General features: G+C 40.0%; 1 protein-coding gene across 5 annotated transcripts; it reads right to left on the reverse strand.

Annotated features, from left to right (window-relative positions):
* Positions 1-246: 246 nt before the first annotated feature.
* zgc:162816 (uncharacterized protein LOC571260 homolog) lies at positions 247-19,878 on the reverse strand. Of its 5 annotated transcripts, none has more exons than XM_052101024.1 (9): positions 19,722-19,878; positions 19,339-19,497; positions 15,281-15,561; positions 14,051-14,231; positions 11,430-11,551; positions 11,143-11,332; positions 10,370-10,475; positions 7,831-7,950; positions 247-1,531 (listed from the first exon to the last, which is right to left on the reverse strand). In XM_052101024.1, the coding sequence occupies exons 2-8, from the start codon at positions 19,485-19,487 to the stop codon at positions 7,861-7,863; spliced, it is 1,119 nt and encodes a 372-aa protein (XP_051956984.1). In that variant the 5' UTR covers positions 19,488-19,497; positions 19,722-19,878; the 3' UTR covers positions 247-1,531; positions 7,831-7,860. The 5 variants fall into 5 exon arrangements, 4 of the variants coding, with proteins under 4 accessions (XP_051956984.1, XP_051956985.1, XP_051956986.1 ...); XR_007968336.1 differs by lacking the exon at positions 247-1,531 and adding an exon at positions 6,834-7,085 and having other exon boundaries at positions 7,345-7,950; XM_052101025.1 differs by lacking the exon at positions 7,831-7,950.
* Positions 19,879-20,627: the final 749 nt, after the last annotated feature.

The following is a 20,627-nucleotide window of genomic DNA, read 5'->3' on the forward strand; positions in this document are numbered from 1 at the left end:
TCTCTCTCTCTCACACACTCTCTATCACACAAAAACTCACTCTCTCTCTCTCTCACACACACAGACTCCCACAAACACTATCACACACAAATTCTCTTTCTCTCACACACACGCACACACACACACACACACACACACACACAATTCAATTCAATGGGCTTTATTGGCATGAAAGTTTCAAAAACAATGTTGCCAAAGCATCATGTAGAATAAATAAAATAAAAGCAAAATACATCTTGTCTAATAATGTGGACAGTATATCATATAATTATTAGTAATATATAAATAACAGCAATATATAAATTATTATTATCATTATTTATTTGAACATATCACATCACATTGTGTGTGTGAGTGTGTGTTTGTCCAGATCTTTCACTGTTCCTCAGGTTGTGGCATGCTGATACATATTGGGCATCAGGATGTGCCCTGTCTCCTTCTCCTAGGAGTATTTGTAATTTTGAGGTATTTAGGTCTTTAAAGTCTGAAGATTCAGAGTTAAACTTGTTTAAGTAAACATTCCTTATTTCTCTGTACGTTTCACATTTTAGGAGGAAGTGCATCTCTGTCTCGACCTCACCTGTCCAACAGTGAGCACATATTCTCTTTTCTTTTGGTTGCCATGATTTTTTGTGTCTTCCTGTTTCAATTACCAATGTGTGGTCACTGAGCCTGTATTTATTTAGGGTCTGTCTCTGTTTTCTATCTCTGACAGTCAAGAGATATTTTGCCAACTCATACTCTCTGTTTAGGGCCAGATAACATTCAGATCGACTTTGGCTTTTAGTTTCTTCTTTCCAATGTTCCAGATAGGTTTCTGTGCGTTGCGATATAATTTGGTTTACTCTGATTAGTGTTTGGAGAACACTGTTGATGTGAGACTGGTCAAAGTGTGTTTGAGGGGGGACGATTAGTCTCAGCACCAACTGATGTAGGAGACTCTTTTCTGGGCTCAGCTCTTGGATTGAAGGGTGTCTCTGGGGCTGGATTTAAGGTGAATACAAAATGTAGGTGCTCACTTTTGAATGCTAATTATCAGTGGGTATCTTCCTAATTCTGCTCTACATGCATTTGTTGGTGTATTTCTGTGTACACGTAAGATGTATCTGCAGAATGTAAAGATTCTGTTGGGTGTTTGTCCCAGCGTGTTTAGCAGTGATGACTGAGTGGACCCCACACTTCACTACCATACAGCGCAATAGGCTGGATGACAGATTATAAAATGTTCACTTAATTGCATTTAGGGCTCTTTGAGCTTTTTCTTTGAGTGCATTCACTGCCATGTTGAAACTCCCTGATGCTGTTATTGTTATACCAAGGTAGGTATAACTCATGCTGTGTTCAATTCAATGATTATTCATAGTAAACTGGTATTTGTTTTCTTGACACTTGGGCCGTTTCTTCATGTTTACTGCTAGGGCCCATTCTTGACAGTATTTTTGGACTATGTCCTGCTGCAGCTGTAGTCCTTCTTCAGTAGGAGACAGTAGCACAAGGTCATCAGCATAAAGCAGATACTTCACCTCTCCATCTAGAGGATGAGAAGCACATTGATCCAACTGAACAGGAAGTTCATTTAAATATTACATTTACATTTATGCATTTGGCAGACGCTTTTATCCAAAGCGACTTACAGTGCAATTATTACAGGGACAATCCCCCCGGAGCAACCTGGAGTTAAGTGCCTTGCTCAAAGGCACAATGGTGGTGGCTGTGGGGTTCGAACCAACGACCTTCTGATTAACAGCCCTGTGCTTTAGCCACTACGCCACCACCACTCCATATATACATTAAAATAAAGTTGGACTTAAATTGCAACCCTGACGGACACCTCTTCTCTGGGTGAACAATTCAGTTTGTTTGTCTCCAATTTTAACAGCACACATGTTTTTTGAATATATTGATTTAATCAGATCATATATTTTGCCACCTATACCACAATTCAGAAGTCTATAGTATAGTATATTGTATGTTTATATTTATTTAAAATGTTATTGTATAACTAATGCGTAAGGCGGGGTTGTTTGGTTGGCGATGTTTTTCATTTGAGATCTTTTCTGATGGTCTTGCATTCTTCATTCAAACCACTTTTAACAGGCCTATGTTTTTGTTTCATAAGGCAAGCTTTAATAGCTGCCTCATGAAATATCGTATTAATGGTAAATGGTCTGCACTTATATAGCACCTTTTTAAGCCTTAACGGCATTCAAAGCGCTTTACACTGCGTCTCATTCACCCATTCACGCATTCATCCAACTTTCGGAGCAACTTGGGGTTCAGTGTCTTGCACAAGGACACTTCGGCATGTGGAGTCACGTGGGCCGGGATTCAAACCACCAACCCTGCGATTAGTGGCCGACCCGCTCTACCACCTGAGCCACAGCCGCCCGCAGCAATCACTGACATGGACCCCTACACTATCAGACCACAACCAAATAAATGTGTTCTTCAAATTATTCAAAATGTCCTCAGTGGCCTTGTTTACACCATCTCTAGCTGGGACATATTGGTTTTGGTCATATATAGATATGTCATTTATCAGATCATGGGAGTTCAAGGCCATGATGAATTTGTCTCCACTGTCTGGGGCCCATCTGTAAGTAGGATGTACTTTATACAGTTTACTGGGTTCCCTTTTTGCATCACTAGTTTGACCTGATAATTTGAAGAACACATTTATTTGGTTGTGGTCTGAAAGGGGCGATTGCTGTCTGACAGTGAATGCACTGATAGTGGAGGGGTCCATGTCAGTGATTGCATAGTCTACTACACTAGAACCAAGAGCTGACGAGTATGTGAATCTGCCTAAAGAGTCCCCTCTGAGCCTACCGTTAACTATATACAGGCCAAAGGCTCGACATCTCCCTGCCACTTTGATTTACTGCAGAGTCAAGGTTGTTCCGGTTGGGGACGGTTGGTGCGGTAAACAGGGGAGACTGACCAAACACATGATTGTTGCCATGTGGGTCAATGATGTCATGTTCAATTCCTGTTCGTCCATTCAGATCTCCAGTAAGAAGCACATTTCCCTGGGCCTGGTAATAGGCTATTTCTGAATGGAGGGTTTCAAAAGTGTCTTTTTCAAAATATGAAGACTCTACTGGGGGTGGGCCCTTGGGCAACTTGGGGTCCAGGCTGAACTGTTGTCTCTCCTCTATGCAGGGGGAATGATCCTGGGCCGGTGATAGGGAGGAGGAGGTCTGGGATGGCCTCTAAGGCTCTTAGTTAAGGAGGGTGTGGAAGGACTGCGTCCCAGAGCCGTGTCTTAGAGGGTTTTTGCAAATATCTTTACACTCTCTTTGTGTAGATGGAGTCCATCATAAAGGTCCCAGGTGCCAATGGTTGGGTGGAGAGCTAGGTGGTCATTTGGTAGGGTGGCACATCCTCTTCTGATCTCCATATTAATGTCATGGATGACATGGTGAAGGGTGTCCTAGGTAGCAGGGTGGAGACCACAATGCGGGTGTCAGGGAACTCCCTACTGGCATGCTCCACCATCTTTTTCACCGCCTCTGCAGTGTCGTTACAGAACCTGTGCAGGTCATTTGTTCCTGTGTGAATCACCAGGCATTCAGGATTATTTTTTTTTCAGTAGCTTCATTGCCTGGCCTGTGGAGCTGCAGCGTTTGGACAGAACTTTCTTTCCAGGAAAAAGCTTGTTTGTGTCCAAGAATTTCCCATTTGAGTCAGCCAGCAGGACCACTTGTGGGTCTTGTTCTTCAGGCTGGGTGGAGGGAAGCTGTGATGGCCAGAGATGACTGTTGTCAGCTGGCTGTGTGGATGTATCAGAAGGTGCCAGGGTGTTGTTTGGCTGGGTGCAGAGCAAAGAGGGTGTGGGTGATTACACACTCTCTCTCAAACACACATATACGCACAGACACACACACACACACACACTCTCTCTCTCTCAAACACACATATGCGCACACACACTCTCTCTCTCAAACACACATATATGCACAGACACACACACACTCACTCTTTCTAAAACACACATATACGCACAGACACACACACACACACTCACTCTCTCTCTCTCTCTCAAACACACATATATGCACAGACACACACACACACTCACTCTTTCTAAAACACACATATATGCACAGACACACACACACACTCACTCTTTCTAAAACACACATATATGCACAGACACACACACACTCACTCTTTCTAAAACACACATATACGCACAGACACACACACTCTCTCTCTCTCTCTCTCAAACACACACACACTCTCTCTCTCAAACACACATATACGCACAGACACACACACACACACAAACACTCTCTCTCTCTCAAACACACATATACGCACACACACTCTCTCTCTCAAACACACATATATGCACAGACACACACACACACTCATTCTTTCTAAAACACACATATACGCACAGACACACACACACTCACTCTTTCTAAAACACACATATACGCACAGACACACACACACACACTCACTCTCTCTCTCTCTCAAACACACATATATGCACAGACACACACACACACTCACTCTTTCTAAAACACACATATATGCACAGACACACACACACACTCACTCTTTCTAAAACACACATATATGCACAGACACACACACACTCACTCTTTCTAAAACACACATATACGCACAGACACACACACACTCTCTCTCTCTCTCTCTCTCTCTCTCTCTCAAACACACACACACACTCTCTCTCTCAAACACACATATACGCACAGACACACACACACACACAAACACTCTCTCTCTCTCAAACACACATATACGCACACACACTCTCTCTCTCAAACACACATATATGCACAGACACACACACACACTCATTCTTTCTAAAACACACATATACGCACAGACACACACACACTCACTCTTTCTAAAACACACATATACGCACAGACACACACACACACACTCACTCTCTCTCTCTCTCTCAAACACACATATACACACAGACACACACACACACTCACTCTTTCTAAAACACACATATATGCACAGACACACACACACACTCACTCTTTCTAAAACACACATATATGCACAGACACACACACACTCACTCTTTCTAAAACACACATATACGCACAGACACACACACTCTCTCTCTCTCTCTCTCTCAAACACACACACACTCTCTCTCTCAAACACACATATACGCACAGACACACACACACACACAAACACTCTCTCTCTCTCAAACACACATATACGCACACACACTCTCTCTCTCAAACACACATATATGCACAGACACACACACACACTCATTCTTTCTAAAACACACATATACGCACAGACACACACACGCTCTCTCTCTCTCTCTCTCTCTCTCAAACACACACACACACACACTCTCTCTCTCTCAAACACACATATACGCACACATACACACACACACACACATTCTCTCTCTCTCTCAAGCACACACACACATTCTATCTCTCAAACACACATATATGCACACACACACACTCTCTCTCTCTCTCTCGCTCAAACACACATATACGCACAGACACACACACACTCTCTCTCTCTCTCTCAAACACATATATACGCACGCACACACTTTCTCTCTCGCAGACACATATACGCGCACACACACACACACACACACACACACATTCTCTCTCTCTCTCTCTCGCTCAAACACACATATACGCACAGACACACACTCTCTCTCAAACACACATACGCACAGACACACACACACTCTCTCTCAAACACTTATATACGCACGCACACACTTTCTCTCTCGCAGACACATATACGCACGCACACACACACACTCTCTCTCTCTCTCAAACACACATATACGCACAGACACACACTCTCTCTCAAACACACATACGCACAGACACACACACACTCTCTCTCTCTCTCAAACACTTATATACGCACGCACACACTTTCTCTCTCGCAGACACATATACGCACGCACACACACACACACACACACACACACACACACACACACATTCTCTCTCTAAGACACATATACGCACACAAACACACTTTCTCTCTCTCTCTCAAACACACATATACGCACACAAACACACTTTCTCTCTCTCTCAAACACACATATACGCACACAAACACACTTTCTCTCTCTCAAACACACATATATGCGCGCGCACACACACACACAAAACGTTATTATATTTGTGCAAGTCAGTGGGAATTTCATACACTAAAACTCACTGCAGTCTGAGTGAAACAGATTTGCTCATCACATTTTATTAATCGAGATCTTTCCAACAATATACAACACATGACCATCTCATCCTTTTTATGGTTTACCTCGCTTGTACTCTATGGGAATTGTTTAGTGACAATAATAATAGTAAATGGTCTGCACTTATATAGCGCCTTTTTAACCTTAGTGGTATTCAAAGCGCTTTACACTGCGACTCATTCACACACGTTCACTCACCAATGATGGCAGAGCTGCTATGTAAGGTGCTAGCGTGCCATTCGGAGCAACTTGGTGTTCAGTGTCTTGCCCACTTTGGCATGTGGAGTCACGCGGGCCGGGAATCGAACCGCCAACCCTGCGATTGGCAGCCAACCCGCGCTACCACCTGTGCCACAGCCGCCCCCTAAATCAAAATGATCTTACACTTCAGCTTCTTCAAAATAGCCACCATTTTTGTGCACACTTTAAGCATTCACTGATCTTCCAAGGGGTAAACACCTGGGACCCTTTTTACCCACCATGTACGATGCATGATGTATGTTCCTTGTATGTAACTGTATGTTACCATGTGTGCCTTTTGACCATCTGACTCTCAAACAGAAGGCTTCTTTCACAAAACAAAGTCTACGCACTACTGCTTTATTTTATTTCCAAAGACAGTTCTTTAATGTGACAAATAAAAGAGAGAAATAATCAGAGAATCTGTTTTCCATTGTGGCACATGATTTTATAACAAATTGAGGTGAATGTTATTGCCAGGTTATAACACAATTATGTGTTATAACACATAATTTACCCAACACACACAAATCCAGACAGCAACAAAGCTTCCCATTTTCAGGGGTTTTCACAGCAGGAAAAAAAAGTGATGAACGATGATTATCTGTGAATAGATGGAGTTCAACGTGAGCTTTTCAGGTTACGCAATGCTATTTTACTGGAAAATGTAATTTTCAGCATGACCGAGTGCTATTTAAGGACAGAAATGCCACACTTTTAGCCCATAATGCCGTTGTCTTAACAAGATCATAAGGCAGTTTTTGAGAGACACATGACTTTGACATCAATTCACAGTTTACATGATGAGGTGGGAAGCAAAGCACTACATTTACTACGTTATTACATTTTTGACGAAAATGTACCTTTAAGAGTAAGCAGATGTGGCAGGGCGGAGGGCGGGGTCGTGATCCTACACACCCGGTCCCGTATTAGGCTAATCAAGCCTCCGTGAGGGATAAGGGTCGACTGCAGAGGATCGTGCGGGAGAGAGAGATCGTTTACGGACATGTCCGTCATGTGTGTGTTTGTCTTTTAAGTGCATCATTAAAACTATTATTTACATTGTCAAGCCGGTTCTCGCTTCCTCCTTTCAAATCATATAGGATTAGACCATGACATAGGATCAATGCACACAAGGTGTTAATAATCAGAAAGTAACTAGCAACTCACTACTTGAGTATTCTTTTAATTGGATACTTTCTTACTCTTTTTCAAGTAATTATTAACATACGTACATTTCCTTCAATTGAGTAATAATTATAAAAGTATTAGTCATATCACTTGAGAATAGTTTTTGGCAACTCTACCCCCTGTGCAAGTTTATATTACTATAGTAAATGTTCGCTTACAGCAGCCTTTAACAGTTTTGTTAGGGATTGTTACCAGCCTCGAGTGGGCTTCCAAGCACTTATTATCTTCCCTTTAGAGTGCACAAAATAAACTGGATGCATCATAGCGGTGGCACATGCCTGTAAAATAAAAAGAGCATTATTTGCAGTTTTACGTATATGCTTAATATCCCAATTAAGGTCTTCTCTCCTTCAACTTGCTCTTATGTGAAAAAGAAATGAAAAGAATATTATGGGTCCAATACAAGTTATGCTCAATCGACAGTATTTGTGGCATAATATTGATACCACAAAAATGAATTTTGACTCGTCCCACTTCTGAAAATGAAGTGGGGCAGTTACAATGGAAGTGAATGGGGACAATTTTTGGAGGGTTTAAAGACAGCTTTGAAACACGTACATTAATTCTTCTGTTAGACCTTGTGCATTATTTGAGCTGTAAAGTTGTTTATATCATAATTTTTGCAGCGGACTAGAACAATCGGTGTGTAATTTGTAATATTGGACAGAACAGGTTAGTAATAGGGCTGAAACGATTAATCGACGAATAGTCGAATTGTCGACAAACATTTCTGCTGTGGAAAAGTTGCTTGATCTTATTTAACTCTTTTCCCGCCAGCGTTTTTAATAAAAGTTGCCAGCCACCGCCAGGGTTTTTGACGATTTTCGCTAAACTTTAATGGCCTGTAGAATATTTTCTTCCATGAATATATGAAGATGCTATATATCACAATAAAGATCTGAGCCTCTGCTTTTAGGCAAAAAAAAGATTTTATTTTATCTTCATTTGTTCTTTTTTTATTGCCACTTGAACAGAGGTAGGTTTTGTCAAAAACAACATTTCAGACAAAAAGCTGAGAAAAAGGCATTTTTATCAAACAAGTGCTTTAGTATTAGTATGGTGTTCCACTTCACGTTTGAGACGATCGCAGTCTGTTTCTTTGATCAAAGAGTTGCGTACTCTTTCAAAACATGCGCGCGGGTCTTCCTTACCGTATACCACCTAAAACACGGATACCCAGAAAATTCCGTGTTTGGCGGGGAAAGAGTTAACGTAACATGAGACGGGCGAGAGCAGCACTGCAGCTTGTGTCTGATTGAGGAGAGGAAGTCCAGATGCGCTCCAAACGTTCCAAACAGCCTAAAAAGTGACGTAGATTGCAAAGCATCAGGGAATTAAAAGACAAAATAAGAAAATACAGAAGCAGTGTCATCGTAAAATAAAGCGGAGCAAAACTTGCATGTCAGAGCGGCTAAAAATGAAACACCCCGGCGATATATCTTTAAAGCGTCCTTTTTTAAAGTTCAAATAATAAGGAAGTGGGTCATGTAAATAAACTCTGAAACTGAGATTTTTCTGTGCGGTCAGTGCCGCTTTCTACGAGTCGCTTGAAGGGAGAGACTGAAACTGCACTCTTGCTGATGCACACTCTTGCAAGCTTTTGCTGCAGCTAGATTATAACATGATGGCTCGTGATGCAGTTAATCGTAATATACTGTATGTGTCAGAGATAAAGATGAACAAAAATGTGAGAGTGTACTCTTCATCTCACATCACACACTGCAACAAAATACATTTTTGATTCGTCTTTTTTGGCTTTTTTTTTACTAAATAATATCTAAAACAATGTACATTTACTTTAGGAGCTATACTGCAGAAGAACAACATTAATGGAGAATGTGGAATACAATATTTTATATTGAAATATAGAAAAATCCTTAAAACAATCGACATTATTATTTTTTGTACTGAATTTTTTACTGAATTAAACTAAAAAAAATCTCGTTTTTTTTAATTTTTTTTTTTTAAATTTTTTTTACTTGTAATTCAGAGTATTTTTAAAAGATGATTTGTCCTCTTTATTGTTAGTAAGCACGTTTAATACAACCTTTCAAGTCGGGACACAAGCAGAATAATCGGTTAAGAGCTAACGATTAATCATTGCAATAAATCCCTGAATAGTCGAATAATCGCTATAATAATCGTTAGATTAAACGATTATTAAAATAACTGTTAGATGCAGCCCTATTTAGTAAGTGATGTTATCACACTAAAATCATGTAAACACATGTTGTTTGTGTCTTGTGTCTATACTTTTACAACAGTGAGTATTTTAATGTTTACAGATTGACCCCATTGACTTCCATTGTAAGTGTCTCAATGTAACACACATTTGTGCTTTTCTTAAAGTAAAAGAGGGGCAAGTCAAAATATTTTATTTGTGGTAATCAATATTATACCACAAATGCTGTCGATTGATCTTAACTTGCATTGAATCCGGAATATTCCCTTAATTTCATTTATTATTGCATGTTTCATGTAAGATCATCTAAAACCATCCACTGTACATCACTGCTAAAACAAGCACACATACAATCACTAAGCCAAGGCCAACAAGAGTCGACTTGAATCCCCAAAGTGTGCATACAATTTACAGACCACCAAAAATGACTTGGTCAAATGGAGAATGTCCTTTCACACAGTTAAATGCCATGTTTGTCTGTGTGGTTTGTTGCAGTGAGAGGGTTGGTAACTCACATGGTAAGGCATGAGTGTGAGGAGTGACCCCAGGGGGAACTGACTGAAGTCAAGTTTTCCAGCGATGGGCTCCACCCTGCCGTGTTCCTGAGTCATAGACAGCAGTCTGCAAAACAGAGGACACGCTTCATGGTATTTATAAATCTTAGAATAATCTGACTCATAAAACCCCTTAATTCTTCAGTCATATGCATCCAAATACCAAATACACACTAAAGATTTTACTTTTCTCCCCAATTTGGAACGCCCAATTCCCAATGTGCTCCAAGTCCTCGTGGTGGCGTAGTGACTCGCCTCAATCCGTGTGGTGGAGGACGAATCTCAGTTGCCTCCATGTCTGAGATGGTCAATCAGTGCATCTTATCACATGGCTTGTTAAGTGCATTACCATGGAGACGTAGCGCGTGTGGAGGCTTCACGCTATTCTCCGCGGCATCCACCCACAACTCACCACACGCCCCACCGAAAGCGAGAACCACATTATAATGACCACGAGGAGGTTACCCCATGTGACTCTACCCTCCCTAGCAACAGGACCAATTTGGTTGCTTAGGAGACCTGACTGGAGTCACTCAGTACGCCCTGAACTCGAACTCACGACTCCAGGGGTGATAGTCAGCGTCAATATTCGCCGAGCTACCCAGGCCCCCAAATCATTTGAATTTTAAAACCAAATAATTTAAAGCACTATGTAGAGAGTGGCTTAATAATTATGATTATTTTGGATTAATCTATATTACGATCTCTATAACGAGCATCATGATAGCTCTTACTTCATCTCTGGGTGCCCTTCAATAATGGCATATCCTGTTGGTAAACGCCCGCCACCATCATGACTCAGTGCTGTCCACCCACAGTCTACCAGTAACTGGTTCCTATGTGGGTAGTGACCTATGACCCTCGTCAGCACCCTTACTGCAATGTCCTCAAGTCTACAGGATCCAATGAGAGACTGCTGCACATCTAAATGTGTAACGGATAGTCAAGGTAAAAAGATCAGTACATGTGATGAAGGAAAAAGTGATAATTATGCCTGAAAAAATGCCACTGCAACACTGACCGTAAAATACATAGTTCCCGGGGTGCACCTCACTTAACATGGCCATGTCTGGGACTGGGTGGCTACAGGACGGGGTGGAGCCAATGCTGGATTTAGGACCGTGTATTCCAGCAGCCTTCAACCTGAAGTGGACAGCAGAAAGGGTGTTTTCATAAATGCATAATGGTTGCTAACATAGTTGCTAACTCTGCAGGTACAGTTACTGTTTACAAACAAACTCTTGGCTCCGGCACATCCAGGTTTCTTTTGGCACCCCAGAGAAGAACTGCTTTCAATGGGCACTTGATCCAGTTGAGCTGAAAATGCCATTACCTTCCTATGGCATTCGGTCATTTTTGACCGAAATACATTTTCCTCATATAACTAAAACGGTTTCCTTTATCTCTGCAGTACAATACTTGGTAACTTTTCCTACATTTGCCATCTGAACATACAAACAAAATACAATAAATTGGGCTTGATTTGATAAGTCTAAGTGGTAGTAAAAAAAAATATATATTTATCGACCATTGAAAATGAATGGGAAATAACACCGCCACAATACATACAATCATACACCCACTCAAACACAAACACACTTACACACACACGCACACTTACACCCCGATCATCAATAAGTGGAGCTCTGTAGCTATCTTTAGGTCAAAATGAACTGGTGAGGCTTCAACACAGAGCTTTTTTTTTTTTACATTTATTAAAAAAATAAATAAGCCAGTCACAATGCTAAACACACACACACACACACACACAAATGAAGGGTTGAGATGATAACACACACACGCGTGCGCACAGAACCAGGATATCAATAAATGGAGCTCTGCAGCCATCTTTTGGTCATTGTTGGAATTACAAGTCATCTGTTCTTTTCCAGCTGGTGACAGCAATCTGATACACTTACACACACACTCACTCACACACACACTCACACACTCACACACTCACACACTCACACACACACACACACACACACACACACACTCACACACACACTCACTCACTCACACACTCACTCACACACTCACTCACTCACACACTCACTCACACACTCACTCACTCACACACACACTCACTCACACACACACTCACTCACACACTCACTCACTCACACACACACTCACACACACACACACACACACACTCACACACACACTCACTCACACACACACTCACACACTCACACACTCACACACACACACACACACACACTCACACACACACACACTCACTCACTCACACACTCACTCACACACTCACTCACACACTCACTCACTCACACACACACTCACTCACACACTCACTCACTCACTCACACACTCACTCACACACACGCTCACACTCACTCACACACACGCTCACACTCTCTCTCAAACACAAATATACACACAGACTAAGACACAGACACACACAGAACTGTAAATGAACCAATTATTTAAGCAGTAAAGATTTGTATTGCATTAATAACATTATTCGATTATACAACGTATACAACATTATTTAAAGGACTGAAACTTTAAAGCTTTTAATTTTTTTGTTCCTGCATTCAGTAGCCTCCTTTCCAAGCAGTAACTGGTTAGAACGAAATAAGAGCGTTAATAATATTCTTTGTAAAATGAGAGACTTCTGTGCCGAGTAGCAGTATTAACAGATCTCACAAGAGAAACAAGTGACCCGGTTTTGAAAAACAAGCTCAAAATAAGGGACTTGCCACACCCAAAATAAGCTAAATAAAAAAAAACACACACACACACACGTTTTACCCATATGCTGAATTATCTGCATAGAAGTCATAACAAGCGTAGTATAAAGTAGCCTATCCAAATAAATATATTGTTTACGGAAGCCCTGAACTGCAAGGTTTACTGATAGTGGCACCTGGTGGCCAAGGTTGGTACAGCATTTCTTTTTTTTAAGAGATAAAATAAAAAATTTGAAGATAGAAATGTTTTTTTTTTTAAGACATTTTTTTTTTATGCTGTTGAAAAAGTATGTGAACCCTTGGATTTAATAACTGGTCGATCCTCCTTAACAGCAATAACCTCAACCAATTGTTTCCGATAGCTGCGGATTAGACCTGCACAATGTTCAGACAGAATTTTGGACCATTCTTCCTAACAGACTTGCTTCAGCTCAGCCATATTCTTAGGATGTCTGATGTGAATGGCTCTCTAAAGGTCATTCCACAGCATCTCTATTGGGTTAAGGTCTGGGCTTTGACTGGGACACTCCAAAAGGTGGACTTTCTTTTACTTCGATGTTTAGGGTCATTGTCCTGCTTCATCATCCAACTTCTACTGAGCTTCAGCTGGCGCACAACCATGCAGACATTATCCTGTAGGATATCTTGATAAACTTTGCAATTAAATTGTTTCCTCTATGACGCAAGCGTTCCAGGCCCTGAATCAGCAAAGCAGCACAAATAATGATGATCCCTTCACCGTTGGGATGATGTTTCCTTGAACCATTTAGTCCCTACTTTAGTCCCATGAAAGCATCTTCTGTGGCACAATATGATAAATGTGATCAACCTTCGTTTTTTTTTAAATTATTATTATGGGTCAAAAACATGCCTAATCCACAACAGAAAAAATCATGGCAATTGAGCATGTAAGTCAGCAGCTTACTTCTCCATAAATTGCAGTACTAGCGTAGTGGTTTCCTGAGCAATGGCTTTGATTTGCTCCTCCCCCTGACAGGCATAGGTGTTCCCACAGTGGGCGTAAATTCCTGTAAGCTCCACCCCTGCCATCTCCGAGATCTCCTGGGCAAGATGCAGGGCAGCTGGGTCAAAATGAGGGACGCCCGCTTTTAGAAACAAAAACAAGACCAAAACAATGTATCAATTCCATTACTGCAGTAAATCAAGCTCCGCACAAACAGAACAGAATTTACTAAACATGTCTGAAGACTTTGTAGTCGAAGAATTGATGCATTTCTATGCCCAGGCTTATTTTTTTTTAAACGAGTATTCGGAAATTAAACAGAAATATAGAGGACGCTACAGGAGGCCACAGTCACGCCGTGTCCTAAAGTGATGGCAAACGACATGTGGTAAAAGATATATTTTCTATGGTAAACAGATTTTTTGTCCTAGCCATCTATTCATTGCTTGTTTTCTATTTTTGGCAACGAGCGGGTAAATCCATCTACTGTGAACTGGCACTGGTCCAAAAAATAAGGCTGGGCACAGAAATGCATAAACTCTTCAGACATGTTTAGTAAGTTCTGTTCTCTGTTTTGTGTGCAGTTGTATTGTGTTCTGTTGTCACTATCGCTGTGAACGTCCTGTTTTTAGATAAACAAAACGAGTTTTACTTGAACGCCCCAATGTTGATGAGGGCACTGCATGAACTGTTGCTGAACACACACAGGAGATCAACGGTCAGGGAACATTTTCACTAAATAATCCATTAGATTTCAGTTTGTTTCTCACCAAATCTTATCATATACTTTCATAACAATCATTAGTCTCATGAATAATTTATTAGACTTCTGAATGATACTTTTGTGTCCTTTTGAAGCTTGAAGAGGTGCTCACCATAAACTGCCATTGTATGACATCACTGAGCACAACATTTATTCACTATTTCTCCCTTTGTGTTCAGAAAACGAAAGAAAGTCATATAGGGTTATAACAACACAGGGGTGAGTAAACAATGACTGAATTATCATTTTTGGGTGAACTGTCCCTTTAAATGAATATTTATTTATTTGTTTGTTTATTTATAAAGAAAAACTGCAGGGTTTTTGAAGGGCCTGTTTTGATCATCTTAATTTCATGCAGTTATTTCTGATGCAATGGTCCGTAAAACTACTTTGGATACATATTTGGCGAATTCCTCTATAAGCGTTACCTCTTCCATTGTCACAATCCAGTTTCATCCACACCTTCCAGACTTTTCCCTGCGTCAGAGGTCTCTTCTTCAGTTCCTGTAAAGCATGCTGGTTGTCCACCACTACATGGAATAGGGAAAGTCTCTCGGACAGCTCAGCGCAGCGCTCCACTTTGTCAAATGGCAGCGGGTATGCATAGAGTATATCATCATAGCCATTATCTGCATAGAATGAAGCCTCAGCCAGAGTAGACACCACAATGCAACGGCGAGAGCCTCCAGTCATGATATCTGCACATTCCCTTAAGACAACAGACATGTGCATGAGGAGACTTTTACTGTACTGTTGCACACATAGATTATTATGAAGTTCTCTAAAAAATGAGCCATTGTTTACATGTCTGACAGCTTGCTTGTCTGAATAATCCAATGCTATATCTTAGATGTCCAGAACGATGTTGCATGCCATCCAGCAGGAAAAGCATGCAAAGCATCAGAACATATGTTTTCGACTATTGATGATAACATTTTATATAACATTGCAAAGGGGAGGATCGCAGCTCTCTAATGACAGATTGAGCTTATAGTCCACTCAGAGGCCGAGATATTCCATGAAACTACAAGCGTTGTGCTTGGAGTGAAAATCAGACTGAATTTCTGTGAGGGCTAAAATGCGTTAGAGCGCCACCTACATTACCTGTAGCAATATCTGCATTTTGTGACGGAATATGATATGCTTCTGCCCATCTGCGGGGGATTGTGCTGTAGCACACACTCTTAAAAGCACCTCTGCTTACATCTCCCCTCGACCAAAAGGGCACCTTTACATTTGTGAACCAAAGGGGCAGGGGCTTGTGTCCCTGTAGCCCCCGTTCTGTGCACGTCAGTGCATGCAATATTATTTATGAAATAATTTTTTTATTAATCTTTTTTTATTAATTTGTTCTCTGAAAAATTAGATAAATGTTTTGCAATTTGTCCAAAGAACATGTGAATGGCGAGCTTTTAAAAATGAGTGTGAAAAACAGAATGCACCAGAGTTTAAGGGGTTAGTAGTTAAAGACACCTAATATAAAGCGGTTGATTTCAGATCATTTATCCACTAATGTACACTGGCTGCAGACAGAGGTAACAGCCAGCACTAATTAAATGCTCAGGCTCTAATTTATCATAACACATTATCATGCCACACATAGAAAATATCACGAGCCTTTTACATTTACAGCTGACTAAAAAAAAAACAATTAAACTTGAATGCATAGACAACAAAACATCAAACCAAATCATCTGATAACAAATGATGCTAGACTCAAAACTAACATTTTTAAACGACTGTTTTCACATTGGTTTTTGATATATATATATGAAGTCAGTATGAAAGTATGTTTTTTTTTTTTTTTCATTTAAAACACAATTAACCTTTTAATGCAATGACATTCACAGATTTTTAAGTGTCCAAATACTTTATATATATAAAACAATATATATAAAAAAAAGGATTTTGGCTGCTTGTTCAATTTACTTTATTAAAGACTTGATTTCATTGCGTTCTATCCATTTCAATTTGTAAAATGGAAGTTTACTTAAAGGTGCAGTAAGCTCTACATTTTCCCCAAACTAAGCTATTGGATTAGCCACGCCCCCCTTTTTTCCAAAACCATGCACTCCAAAAATAACAAATGAGCTTTATTGAGACGACACAGTAGACAGCAGCGAAACAGCGCCCTCAACTGACGACTGTTATGAGCAACATGGCATAAAAATGGCATTAAGCCTCAATAATTCACTGCAACTTTTCAGCATGCTTTGCATGGGACTCAATAGGGACAACAAATGTTGAAATTAAATGCTATTTTAAGCATTTTGGAGCAAAATAAGAATAGAAGATGTTCATGTTTAAAGGGGTCATGACATAATCAAGTTTTCCTTGATCTTTTGACATACAAGTCATTGTACTATAAAAACATACTGTAAATGTCAGAACTCAAAACGTCCTCCTCACTACAAAAAGACAATTTGTTGAAACCAAGCTGCCAAAATGACTCGTTCTCTACCTCCTACACATTGTACAGAGCCCCTTAGTGGACAGAGCGGGAATTCGTTTTTCCTGAAATAGCTTATCGTGCCCTCGCAATAAGTTTTGTGTGCACTCAAAATATATTTACCATGGTTTTACTATGGTAAACATATTATAACCATGATATCTGTATTAAAACCATAGTGGTAACACAGGAAAATGAAAACTATGGTAATAAAAATCATAATTTTGTGGTTATTATGGTTTTAGTCTACAAATATTATAGTTTAACTGGTATTAGTATTGTAATATTGTAGACCGAAGTAACCATTGTTTTTGGCGGAAACCATTGTTTTACTATAGTAATATTGTAGTAACTATGAAAAGTAATACAAGTAATGTTTTTTTGGTGGAACCCATGGTTTTAATGTAGTAGGCTATACCATCCCAATATAGTAACCATGGTTTTACTATAGATTAACCATGATAATTCTTGATTTACAACAAATATTGTAATATTGTAGTAAAACTATAACCACAAAATTAAGATTTTTTTGACCATAGTTTTCATTTTCTGCATTATTACTATAGTATTCCTACAAAAGTCATGGTTAAAATATGGTTACTATGGTAAAATTATTGTGATGGAACGCAGAACTTTTGCGCGGGAACGCAAAACTATTTCAGAAAAAACGAGTGTTACGTCACATCTGCATCTGACCACCCCTTTAGTAGCAGTGAGCAGTGAGATGGTAAAGAGAGAGAGCGTGCCAGTCATAGACTGTAAAAAAAGATGGACGACGCCCCTTCGCTCTTTTCCATTGGTGAGAACTGAAGCCGCCAGTGTCCCGATATGGCGCTGACATCTTGGGACTTGAGTCTGCGCAGTTGCGATTTCGGGACCAGACCTGCGCAGCAGTGAGCAGGTAGTAAAGCCGCGAAATCAAGGCCCCGCCCTCACTCTCGCTGAATCAATCGCAAGGACACGCCCCTGCACTTTTGACGGTGTGAAATAATTAATTATAGAAATGTAGATATTAAATTTAAAGCTCCAATCTCCTCAGTCCTCCGAAGATCCCCAAAAAAAGTCAGTTGGTGCTTCAGTGACTACTTCGCTCAGAGAACCTATCAATCACAGCTGTCAATCATGATGTCACAGCACCGTTTTTATAGCATCAAATAACCAAAAACAAACTTATTTTGAAAACAAACACTTGAAATGACATCAACGTGATAGAAACGACAGTAAATGACAGAAACAATCTTTGGAAAAAAGATATGTGAAGTGTAATTTAATTGTTTAGTTGGTCTCACGTCCCGTTGAATAACATGGGGAGGCGGGGTTTATGACCTATACTAGGACCAGTCACCGGGGGGGGGGGGCGATCGAGACGTTTTGGCTTCACTTTTGAGGGCTTGTGCGGCACACTTGGTGCCAGTCAAGAGCAGAGAGCCAATCAGAACAGTGGGTATTTACTGTCAAGTCTTAAAGGAGAAGCAGCACCAAAACCGAGCGTTTCTGACAGAGCGTGAAAAATTATCATGTTTCACAAATATACGACTGTTTTTTGTGCAAATAATTTTTTTACTAATATTAGAAGCAAACCTCAATGAACATATTAAAAGAATAATAAATAAGGCATGTCATGACCCCTTTAAATATCTGTTTGATTTATATTTACCTTTGTGGTGAAGAATTGCACTTGTTCTTATGTTGAGAATAGACTTTTAGTTTCAATTGATACTTGATTTGAGTGCCATTTAGCTCTAAAAGAAGTTGCTATTAAATTGACAGTGCAACAGTTTCACTGTCCTTACGTTTGCTCACTTTGCATAAAAATTATTACTAAAATAAATTAAGTTGGACCAACATAAGAGAATGCAAGTGCTGCAAGCCAGTTTCAAAGAGGTCAAGCCATGCAAGAGCATATTATAATAGGATTTTTACTAAGTAAAGGGTTCAATCCATTTAGTAAAACTGTCTTGGTTTGTATTTGATCTTGGTTTGATAACAGTACAAAACAAAACAAAACCAATAATCCATAAAGATGAGAATCCTTACAATGTTTTGTGTGTTTTCATGTGAGGTCTGAGCTGGACTCCCAGTTTCTGGAAGCGTTCCAGCATGATTTGAGCATTTCTTTTCACTATATCCAGGTCAACTATCAGCGCTGGGGTACAAAGGTCTTTGATGAACTCTGCAGAGGCCATTGTGCAAAAACTAAGCAAAAAAACACAATTAAACATTCAGGCGATGAGGGGAAAATGTCGACATGTAACAGTAACTGCAAGACTGTGCAGACGCAATAAATGCAACAAATGCCAAAAAAGTCTTTTTGAAATCACAACACTTTAAAACACTTAAATCACGTTTTAAAGCGGTAAGAAATTATAAAAATGCATGATAGCAGTGTACATGAGTACATGTGTTGAGAAGTCACTTACCGTGAATTACCACCGGCTGCAGTGTGAAGTTACAAACACCAGAGAGATACCAAGAAATTGGCTACTATATTATTAATTTTATTAGTATGTTTTTTACTTTACGATATCCTAAATATTCTAGTGTCCAAGCTCCTCGAGACAACCGCTAAAGCGAACGTTTACGAGCGCGTTGTCACGTGGTTTGTTACATTTCTCAGCGCTGGCAGCGGTAGACCAATCACAGTCGTTTGCGATCAGGCATTTTATTTAACCCTTATGCGACTTCGGGATATTTTTGTCTTTTCGATTTATTATTTCATTTAGTTAATAATGTGTTGATGCCAACAGCATACATTTGACCAAAGGTGTGTATTTTGGGTGGAATTTTGATATTTCAACCTCAGTTCCTATAATACATCTTTAATACACTTCGTACACAAAATAGTTACACTCAGGACCTTCAAGGACAAAAATATGCCCTTTGAAACCCGTTAAAACTGCAATAATTGATCCCAGTGCCATTAAATCATAAAATCATGAATTATGTGATATGCTTTCATTACGGAGCCTTGGCTTCAAAATAAATTAATAAACAATGTTTCCACCAGATGGCGCCATTTTCTCACTTTTGGCCTATGGAGCAAATACATGCTTTTCCCCTATTTTCTATTTGCTGTATTATAGAGCACTGCAGGCCAGTTTAATAAATTATGCATCTAAAATATTGTGGGTGTGTTGGTATGGATGTCAGAATGTGTTTTGTACGTGTGTATTGAGAAATGTGTGTGTGTGTGTGTGTGTGTGTGTGTGTGTGTGTGTGTGTGTGTGTGTGTGTGTGTGTGAGCGTGTATTTATCACTTTGTGGGGACCAAATGTCCCCATAAGGATAGTAAAACCCGACATTTTTGACCTTATGGGGACATTTTG

Source organism: Xyrauchen texanus, chromosome 32 (genome assembly GCF_025860055.1).
Source record: "Xyrauchen texanus isolate HMW12.3.18 chromosome 32, RBS_HiC_50CHRs, whole genome shotgun sequence".
Lineage (NCBI taxonomy): Eukaryota > Metazoa > Chordata > Actinopteri > Cypriniformes > Catostomidae > Xyrauchen > Xyrauchen texanus.